Below are 11,071 nucleotides of genomic sequence, written 5' to 3' on the forward strand. Positions count from 1 at the left end.
TGATGCATAGGTGCAAGTAATATTCCACCATTAGGAATGCGACAAAGCTAAACAATTCTGTTTAATTGAGTCTTTTCGTAATTATTTTTTAACTTAATTAGTTGCAATATTTAAAGCAATAATTAGGTACCACTAGTTTCTAATTTTTAACCTGATTAAGCAATTAAATTAGTAAGACAGATCCATAATCAATGCTTAGATTTCCTTCGTGTGTTTTATAGCTTTATTAATTCAATCCGTATGTTGATCAATCATCATTAACTTAATATTACTTCCTTCAGTTCAGGGAAGATAGACACTAATCAATTAGTATTAATTAATTTATTAAATGGAGGTCTAATTTCTTACTATTAATTAGTTGCAAACTGCAGTGCAAATACTATAATGCAACTCTAGGCTATATTATTATTGCCTAGCACCAACGTCCTCAATATTTTATTAATATATTACCTTATGAACATCATTTAGACAAAAAAATTATGATAAGGAAATCACGGTCGTTAGCCTTTGCGCGTATATATAAAAGAGGTAAATAATACTGGATAAGGCTTATACCGTTATACAACAAGCTCAATAAAAGAACATGCATATTATTTTGAACTTGAGAGTTGACACCCCTCACTTGAAAGATTCCTTGCTCAACTATTTTAGCTATCCTTGCGAATGCATCATTTAGATTTTAGACAAGTTGAATTTTTGGTAATTAATTTACATATTGTTGTGATGGTATAGTTATATATTACTCCAATCGTTTTTAATATTTCCCATTATTGTTCATAATAAATGGAGACTTCCTAAACTTTTATTAAGTCATCTACATAATATAAAAAATGTTATTGCAGAGAACAATTCAACAACTAATAGGTTAAAATACAATTACAGACTATGAGTTCCAATCAAATTAGACAACCTTTTTAGTTTTTGTTCATCTTTCAATTATATATAATAAGAAGAATAACTTGTAAATCAGCACCAAATTACTTATTATTATTTTTACAAAAAACAACTACTACAGAGAAATCTAACTGTATTATAGAAATATTCTCGAGTTCAAGCTAGCGTGTAGATACAAAGTCATCTTTATCAACAAATTTCAATAATTTAATTGATAGACTATTTAAATTTTCACCTTACTGATACGGATTTGATTCACCGAAAAAACAAAAGAACGGACCCGTCGACCAGTCCTTCCGCCCACGTGAAGGTTTCCTTGTATATGTCCCACGCAAAGATCCTCCGTATCCCTTAATGGGCCCCATTAAAACCCGGGCCCATCAAAGTTCACTCGTGTCAGGCATCATCCTCGCACGTGACTATTCTCTTCCCATCTTCACTTTCCTCTCTTCTCTATTTTTTTGTCCTATAAATACCCATCTTGTATCTCACATCATAGACAATATCTCAAATTAACTCATAAACTTTACTATAAACTTTTTTTTTTTCTTTTTAGCAAATATGAACATTTCTTACACCTTCAAATATCTTTTGACGTTATTAATGATTTGTTCTTAAGAAAAAAAAAGGATTTTTGAGAATCTTTTGCATGTTTTTGATTTTGGTAAATCTTTAAAGTGTAATCTGTCTTACGTTAGTCCCACGCTTCTGCTGACGATCCTGGTACTTCTCTTCCTGCCACAAGATTTTGTTCCCTTTCCCCAAAGTCGTGCTATTTTAAATTTTGAATCCGCCTTTATATACTAACAAGTTCCTCCTTCCTCTTTACAATTTTTAGTTTCACTATGGCTACGAAATTATTGTTAACGTTAGCGATATGTCGCTTAATTGTTACCGTGGGATTTACTTTTAACCCGAATGACCTTTTACTGCTCGGACTCAATGGGAAACTCAGCGTGGCTCCAGCCGATTTACAATCCGCTTCGGTGGATTTCGGCGGAGTGTATAGAGCCGAGCCGATGGCGGTTCTTCACCCGGCTACATCCGAGGATGTAGCGCGGTTAGTGAAGGCTGCATACGACTCGGCTCGTGGGTTCACCGTGTCGGCTAGAGGTCATGGACATTCTATAAATGGTCAAGCCATGACGACAAATGGCGTTGTGGTTCAAATGAGCGGCGATGGCGGCTCGAAAAATAAGATGTTAACTATTTCGGAGAAATTCATGTACGCTGATGTTTGGGGTGGAGAATTATGGATTGATGTGTTGACGTCCACATTAGAATACGGTCTCGCACCGAAATCATGGACGGATTATTTGTACTTAACTGTGGGTGGTACTCTCTCTAATGCTGGAATTAGTGGTCAAGCTTTTAATCATGGCCCTCAAATTAGCAATGTCCATGAACTCGATGTTGTTACAGGTATGATTAACTTTTTTTATATTGTCAGTGTATATATCTTACGAAAAAAAGTTAATTTTTCGTAATAGCTGTTGTTATGAAATAAAGTGGTTTGCCAGATATGTAACTTTAGAACAATAACATGGGATGTTAGGATAGATGGGTTTTTTTTTTCCAACAATACCTTTTTGTGTTAATTTTGAACCCTTTTTAATATATTTTTTCAGAATATGTTTAGTTTAGATATATGTACTTCATGAAATTGTGGATGTACTACCACATGGGGTGTTTTGTTTTTAAGCTTAACTACTTATAGGGTATAATCATTGTAATTAGCAAGTACCAATAATTATGTTAAAATCATTGTCATAATTATTGAGATAAAATTGGAAACTAATTAGTTTATGATTAGTACCATTTTATCATAATTGATGTGACATGTGTTTGAAAACAGGTAAGGGTGAGCTATTGACATGTTCAGAGAAAGAAAATTCTGAGCTGTTTCAAGCCGTTCTTGGTGGATTAGGACAATTTGGGATCATAACAAGAGCAAGAATTGCACTTGAACAAGCTCCTCAAAGGGTATATACATATATTTTTTTCTACCAATATGTTATACTAAGTAAAGCCCGTGTACATCTCACTCTTTTCGAACGAAATATGCTACTTGTGAAATTATACTAAATAATATATTGTTATTGTTATACTTTCCATGGTGGGGCTTTAATTTTTTTCTTCTTAGTATTAGTTTTTGGACAAGACACGAAAGGAGGTGGCATAATTCATGACATATGAGAAATGAAATATGGGTCCTTTGTTTGTAGCTTTTTCCAACTTCATTTTAAAAACCGTTGTTTTTAAGGCACTGTTAATGTTGACATCACATTTAATTTTCACAAAGTGATGTTGTCATAATTTTTATTTAGTGAATTACGCTTGACTATAATAGGCTTATAGTCAACGTAAATTTTTTATCAAATACATGACAAATCCTCATAAATTGTTGTATCAAATAAACTATTTTAGTTTTATAGGTTACTATTCAACTCTGCTTTTGTTAGTATGTAGAAGCTAAACTCATTTATTTAATGTGTACGCAGGTGAGGTGGATTCGAGTACTATATTCCAATTTTTCAATATTCACACAAGACCAAGAATATTTAATATCATTGCATGGAAAACCAGCTTCACAAAAATTTGATTATGTTGAAGGATTTGTTATAGTTGATGAAGGTTTGATAAATAATTGGAGGTCTTCTTTTTTCTCACCAAGTAACCCTGTGAAAGTTTCTTCTCTTAAGGCTGAAGGAGGTGTTTTATATTGCTTGGAAATTACCAAAAATTATCACCTTTCAAATGCTGATACCATTGATCAGGTTTGTTCCCACTATATTCTATTGAAAATTATAATAACACCGACAACATACTCTGTATAATTTCACAAAAAATGAATTCTACGTAGGGTAAGATATAAGCAGATCTTATCCCTACCGACAGTATAAGATTAGGGTTATATAATCCGTCTTATTTTCAAGATTATAAATTCCACATAAGTGACCAAATAGTTAAAATATTTTTATGCTTATAGTGCATATAACTTAAGCTTGATTAAAATATTATGCATATTTTGGTTAAATATATTATGTTGTTGCTTCATCATTATTATGTTTTCTTGATAGATTACTTAAGTAAAAAAAAGTCTTTTTTTTAGTTTAATTAGTTTCTTGATTCCTTCACACATGATGCACACTATTGCTATTTTGAAATTAAAAGATGGATAAAGTTGATGATCTAACGATGCTATATAAACTTTAGCTTTAATTAGCTCTCTGATTAATGCATGTTTAGTGCGAATAAAGCCTGTAAAGTATACAATTAATATTTTTGCTAATAGGTGGCGATACTATGCCTTAGAGTCCTATTTTTCTTCTTTTATTTTACCTACTCAATCTTCTTAGATATTGATAACCTATACAAAATTATTTTATTCTGTGTCTGATTATCGATATACATTATTCCAATAAATCATTTCGTACTAAAATAATAGGCGTGAGATAACTAATCTTATGAAATATCATTATATATTCCATGTCGATAGCCAAACGACTTGGACTAATTAGTTAATCTAATTTTAGATTAGCAAGACTAAGAAATGTGGTATGCTATTTAATTAATGTCTGACATTAGAAAAATAAGAACATTCTACCAAGCTTATCTGTCGTTATTCCTTGTTTGGTACATATCCAAAACAATTTTTTTAAAACAAAATATTTTTTAAAGTATAATTATTTTATTTGATGACAGAATTTTACGTAAAAAGATGGAACACAACATGCACAAGAAAACATGGAAGATCTTCCATAATCTATCAGATCCTGAGATAGAAATTATTTTTCTAAAAAAATATTACTATTATATTTTATTATATGATTATTTAATTATATCTAAGCCATCCAGTGACCACCCACCAATATTTATTCCCTAAGTCTAATAATTCTGTTAATTTTTTGAATTTTTAATTAGAGTTTATATTAAAATAAAGATAAAAAGTTCATTTTTTTGTACTTTGATTTTATTATTTAATCTTATATTTTTTTAATGAAAATGCAGGAGATTGAAATATTATTGAAAAAATTAAATTATATACCAGCTTCAGAGTTCACAACGGACCTTCCTTACGTGGATTTTTTGGACCGGGTTCACAAGGCCGAGTTAAAACTCCGGTCTAAAGGTTTATGGGAAGTGCCACATCCATGGCTAAACTTATTTGTACCAAAATCAAGAATTGCTGAGTTTGATAAAGGAGTATTTAAGGGCATTTTGGGAAACAAAACTAGTGGTCCAATACTCATATACCCTATGAACAAAAACAAGTAAGTTCTCATCCCTTGTAAATTTACTTTTATACCCTTGACTTTGATTCATAATTTTTAATTTATAAGTATTGAATATTAAAAAGGATAATTTAGCGAATTCTGAATGAGTTAAGTAGATGTTTAATATATATAAATATGAAATTTGACCAAAACTACTCAGTTCTGTCACATTCGTAACTAGTATAAAGCATGTGTGGTTGTTCGTTCATATAGGTAATCTTTTGCAACATGTTAAAATATGATGATAGTAAAACACAATATACTAGTTAAATCCAACAATAATATGTATGTTCTTCTCTTCTGATTGAATTGTATAACTATATCATCTAAAAACTTAATCTGTTCAGAAAAAAACACTCAATTATTTACTAATATATATATGTCAACATGATATATTTGTACAGTCATCTACCTCTGTCTGTTTCTTACGTTGATTGTCCTTGCATGCATGCAACAAAACACTATATGTATATGATTTATGTATAATGAATATGAATATACTATATGCTTTGTTGTGCCATTAATTTACTCATCATCATACATGACACAAACTTTTGTAGAACTAGTGATATGTCTATGTCATGTCATGGAATACTACTCACAAATTTGGATTATATGTTCATCAGACATCTCACCCAATTTTCTCAATTTTATCGTTAATTACGAAATACGTAAAAAAATCAATTTTTTCAACAAACATTTGTATAGTATATGGTCCATTTGTTAATAATGGTCCCTAGCTACCTTTCTAAATAGCTTAAAAGTGATCCCTCAGTGTCTACTTTTTCGTGCAGAGTTTTTGCTGTAATTTTGTTTTGTCCTAGCTACCAAACAAACAGTAAAATAATTTTTTTTTTGTCTAGTAAATAGCAATGAACCAATATAGGAATAAAGACAAAGTCAATAAAGTAGGGATCGAGTTGAGAATATAATTGACGTGTTGAGTTGGAGTTATATTATATATGAATTATTAAGTTAAAATAGTTCAAAAATACGTTTAATAATATATGATATTGTCTGCTTTGAACATTACTCTTAAAGAAAAATGTACCAAAAACCTTGACCCTCTAAATATAGGGGCGGAGCTAGGTTTAGAGGTTCATTCGAGTTTCCTTTGATAGAACATATATCACTAATTTATGTATACATAATACGTGTTAAACTCCTTCGTTTATTCGTATATTTACTTTTTTATATTTATAATCTTTTAAAGAAAAATTTTGACTCCACGACTGTCTACGGATCCTACTCCAATGCTTTGTGGTCAGTGGTTTATTTCTGTTGTCGTATGATAAGTGGCATGTCCACCTAAACACGTGGCACACATGCATGATTTTCCAGCTAGGATAATTAGAAGCTTTTTTTTTTTCCCAAATAAATCCAATAATAATTAGAAATGGTCCAAATTAAACATTCAAGATCTTGTCAGGAAGATCTTCCTTAAGGGGACCAATTTTATTTGGCTTATGTAACAGTTACTACTTCCTAACCTCATTAAAAAAACAACTCACGAATATTCGAAAATCATCTTCTAGTACCATATAGTCCAATTAATACGACAAACTTATTCAATTTACTTTTTAAAAAATTATCGCTTACGAAAAATCATGTGTATTTCAGATGGGACGATAGGAGTTCGGTAGTTACACCAGAAGAAGATGTGTTTTACTTGGTCGCGTTTTTGAGGTCTGCATTGGAGAATGGTGATGAGACACAAACATTGGATTACCTAAGTAATCAAAATTATGAAATATTGAAGTTTTGTGAGGATGAAAAGATCAATGTGAAACAATATTTGCCTCATTATGACAATCAAAGAGAATGGAGGGACCATTTTGGAGAAAAATATTGGACAAGATTTCAACAAAGAAAATTAGAGTTTGATCCAAGGCATATATTAGCAACCGGCCAAAAGATTTTTATGCCTTCTTTTAATCCTAATACTGCTACTTGGTGACGTTTGATTATGTATTAATTAATTAATTGGTATTAGTTATTAATTAGGATTTAGGATTAGTTGAGATCAGAATTAGTTAGTAGTAGATTTGATAGGATCATGTTTAGTGTATTTTATGTACATATCAAGTTGGAAAAAAGAGCAAAAATTATTAATTCACTTAATTATTTAGTAAAGAAGAAATCTTCGTCCCAATGATTGGTTTCGAGTTTAATCTATGTTCTTTTTTTTTTCTACGCAAAGATGTTTGATATTTGCTTTGTGGTTTGACGACTAATTTTAATTTGTATAGAAGATTCCACTTTCAAGGTAATACGTTTTCTATAATAAATTTATATAAATATCGTGTGCGTAAATATATTTACTTATATTAGGAATTCGTAATTTCTTCGTTTTTTTTTTCTCTTTGTAAAAGTGTAGTACGGTTGAGGAGTGGTTGGTACCAAAATTTTGTCATTTTGCACACATAAAGTTTGCATTATTTGGTAGGGCATCATATTTTCTTCATGAATATGACGTATCAATTAAGAGGTCATCTTCAAGAATATTTCACAAAAAATTATAATAAAAGAAGAAAAAGACTTGTGTTCTCACAAAAAATATAATAATTAGAGAAGCTTTGCATTTGAAAATTAGAATTATTGTTAAGAGAATACTATTTTTTTTTTTAATTATTGTTAAGAGAATACTATTCAAGCGAGATTGGGAACACTTTTGAAAAACTCTCTCGGGTTATCCCTTTTCCGAGATAATTGTTTAGTAAATGATCCTTCGTTTTTTTAAAAAAAAAAATTATAGAACTTTTAGATAGCGTCACAGATTTGTGTATATCAATCACCATTTCTGCAGTAGATCAGTGCGTATTTTGCTTCTTGGGCTGGACCCAATTTTCTGTTAATCGCTGCGGTTGGCCCAATACGTATTGGGCTTCCTTTATAAATGGGCTCATTTTCTCGATATGCTTTGTGGATGAGCCCATGTTAACGGGTTTGCTATCTAATTTTATGAAGGGAAAATTACGTGAGTTGGCAAACATCCCTAAGTAATTAGTTAATAAGGGTATAGTTTAATTTATTTACGGTCAGTAATTATAGTTTCAGTTTTTTTTGTCATAATTAATGGAACCCACTACCTCTTTGTATACTGAACCAACAAAGACCTTCTTACGCTTTTGTATATAATTTTATACATAATCAATTTTATCTCTCGTATCCACATTCTATATCTTTCTCCTAAAATCACTCTTCCACTTCTAATTTGAATTTCAAATTGAGTAAATTTCACCTTCTCCCTCCAGTCGTGCTTTCAATTTTCGCAGGTAATCGTCAAAATCGTGGGTGAATCCATTTTTTTCCTTTTTTCTTTTCTCCTTCTTCAGCAATTGTATATGTATTATGCTTGCTAGTTTTTTCATATTTTTTTTAAAAAAAAATCTTTCTTTCTTATCAAATTATAAGTTTTTGAAAATCAGAATGGATGATTCATCTCCATACGAGAGGTATGGTATGTCATTGCATGTCAATGTTGTTGACAATCCACCTTCTTTTTCAATGGATTTAACTCCGGATTTTGAGGTCAATGTAGGATCTATGGCAAAATCTAAAAAAGTTCAAGATGAACAATCTATTGAAGAATTGAGATCCAAGGAAAAAAATGACCCAATGACAATTCAGAAAGTCATCAACAACGCGAAGGCTAGTGGCATTAAAATTGTTGAAGGAGGAAGTAAGAAAAAAGTCATAAACAATGATTCAGAGGAGAGTGGATCTAAGAACATTAGGAACGTGATTTGCATGAAGTGTATGTTTATTTTTTGCTTAAATCACATTTTGTATGTTAATATTTGTATATTTTGTTAGTTATATACAATTTTTATTTTGAAGTCTATGTATAATTTCTGCCTAAATGACACTTGTATATTGATATGTATTTTTACAAATTGCTTGAAGTATATATGTATATTTTCTGCTTAAATCACATTCGTATATTGATATTTATATATTTTGTTAGTTATATACAATTTTTTATTTGAAGTTTATATACAGTTTCTGCCTAAATCACATTTGTATATATTGATTTGTGTTTATACAAATTGCTTGAAGTATATGTATACAATGATTTGTATATTGAGTTAATATATACAAATATTGCTTGAGGTATTTGTATATTTTGTATATTTAAGTACTATATTCATATACGCATACTCATATACCTATAAATTTATAGTTATATACAAAGAAAATGCAAATACAAATATAACTTATTTATACAAGTGTTTTGGTTTTGTATAAAAGCATATAATAATATGCAACACTTAACTGAAACATTTTGTATCTTTAATTTTTTTTTATAGGGAATCAGATTCATGCGCAAACATCCAATTTTGTATATTGATATTTGTATATTTTGTTAGTTATATACAATTTTTATTTTGAAGTCTATGTATAGGTTCTGCCTAAATCACACTTGTATATTGATATGTATTTATACAAATTGCTTGATGTATATATGTATACATATAAGTAATCGTATAAAATATAAAAAACTACTCGCATTAATGAACACAATCGTATTCGAATCATATACAATACATATATACAAATCGTATCATTCAACTTTTTTTCGAACAAAAAAAATAGAATAGAATTGTTAATATACGATTTCTCTAATCTTGTATAAACGAATACAAATTTTTGCAAAACATTAGAATCAACAAAACAAAAATTATTCGTTATTCAAAATTTTAATTATATACTATACAAATCAATTGTATACTTTCTTGCCGCTTCAAAACATGAAGTTTCCTTGAAAGAAACGATTACCTGGCGTTGAATATACAAAATTATAGATTAAGGGGATGCTTCAGTCGTTTGAGGAGACAAGATGTTATGGACTTTCTATCGCTGTAGAACTCTTTTTTGGAAAAAATATTTGATTTTGGATGTTTAGCTTAAATCATGGGATTATGTAAATTTTCTGTTGCCGTTTTTTGCGCTCATGATTCAATTTATTTAAAAAATAAATATTGTATAAATTTTTAACAAAAAAAAAAGTTATATACAAAATAAATGCTTAATAGCAAACTAAACTATATCCATGAAAAGTAATTACATAAATTATACCCATAGAGTGTTATTTTGAAAAATCTGTTTGCTATAAATTAAATTTTCCCTTTTATGAAATTTGTCCTCTTTTTTCTTCTTCCTATTTTAAGGTCGAATTTCTTGTTGTTTATTATTTGTTTATTAGACGTTATGACTTTTTTTCTTTTGGTCTGAGACCTTATGACTTTGACAAACCCGATCTATTTTCCCTTTTATTCCGTTTAATAGTTGAAAATATTTATTTTTTTATTTTTTCGATAACTCTTTAAAATACAAAATTCTAATAAAAATAGTTCATACATAATTAGTTTTCAAAATTTTAAGCCCAAATCAATAAATTTCATACGATATAAAGATTTGTTGGCATATGTTGTTTTAAGTCTTTTGAAAGATCGCGTTTCATACACTGGGATGAAATCAATCGATGTTGTGTCTTAATTGTCACTTATTGATTTAAAAAAGATAAATACTAATGAGTTTATAGATTTGAGTGAGCTCTCCACTTCATGGATTGGTGGTTTGGACTAAGCTTTTCTGATTAAATATATAATAATTGATATTAAACTAGGTCGAGCAATACCGTAAAACAACAACTCGTAGTGTTTATAAAATAAGAACCTCATCACGAATAAGATCAAATTTAATTAACCAACCAACTAAATTAACATGTAATTTGAGTTCGTAATTATTTTTTGTATGACATAAAAGATAAAATGTAAATTAAAATGTGAAATATATGGAATCAAACAAAAATGTCAAATCTAGACCAAATCTTTTTTTCTTTATTCCAAATCTAATGCATCAAAAAATAAAAGATATGTAAAACTTTTTAACATCCA

At 29.4% G+C, this 11,071-nt stretch overlaps 2 protein-coding genes across 3 annotated transcripts in view; one reads left to right on the top strand and one right to left on the bottom strand.

The window, feature by feature from the left end:
* LOC125855069 (floral homeotic protein PMADS 1) overlaps positions 1-11,071 on the bottom strand; it is a 287,719-nt gene that overhangs the window by 177,818 nt on the left and 98,830 nt on the right. The window lies entirely within an intron of this gene.
* Positions 1,404-7,312, top strand: LOC125855041 (cytokinin dehydrogenase 5). The gene is made up of 5 exons (XM_049534684.1): positions 1,404-2,316; positions 2,750-2,877; positions 3,396-3,671; positions 4,906-5,168; positions 6,792-7,312. The coding sequence occupies exons 1-5, from the start codon at positions 1,740-1,742 to the stop codon at positions 7,126-7,128; spliced, it is 1,581 nt and encodes a 526-aa protein (XP_049390641.1). The 5' UTR covers positions 1,404-1,739; the 3' UTR covers positions 7,129-7,312.

The sequence above is a fragment of the Solanum stenotomum genome, chromosome 2 (genome assembly GCF_019186545.1).
Source record: "Solanum stenotomum isolate F172 chromosome 2, ASM1918654v1, whole genome shotgun sequence".
In the NCBI taxonomy this organism is placed as follows: Eukaryota; Viridiplantae; Streptophyta; class Magnoliopsida; order Solanales; family Solanaceae; genus Solanum; species Solanum stenotomum.

What these genes read in the sequence shown, in the direction of transcription:
- LOC125855041 (XM_049534684.1), top strand. Translation starts at nt 1,740, where the DNA reads ATGGCTACGAAATTATTGTTAACGTTAGCGATATGTCGCTTAATTGTT. An exon ending in ATGCTGATACCATTGATCAG is followed by an intron (nt 3,672 to 4,905) that starts GTTTGTTCCCAC and finishes ATGAAAATGCAG; the next exon opens with GAGATTGAAATATTATTGAA. An exon ending in TACCCTATGAACAAAAACAA is followed by an intron (nt 5,169 to 6,791) that starts GTAAGTTCTCAT and finishes TGTGTATTTCAG; the next exon opens with ATGGGACGATAGGAGTTCGG.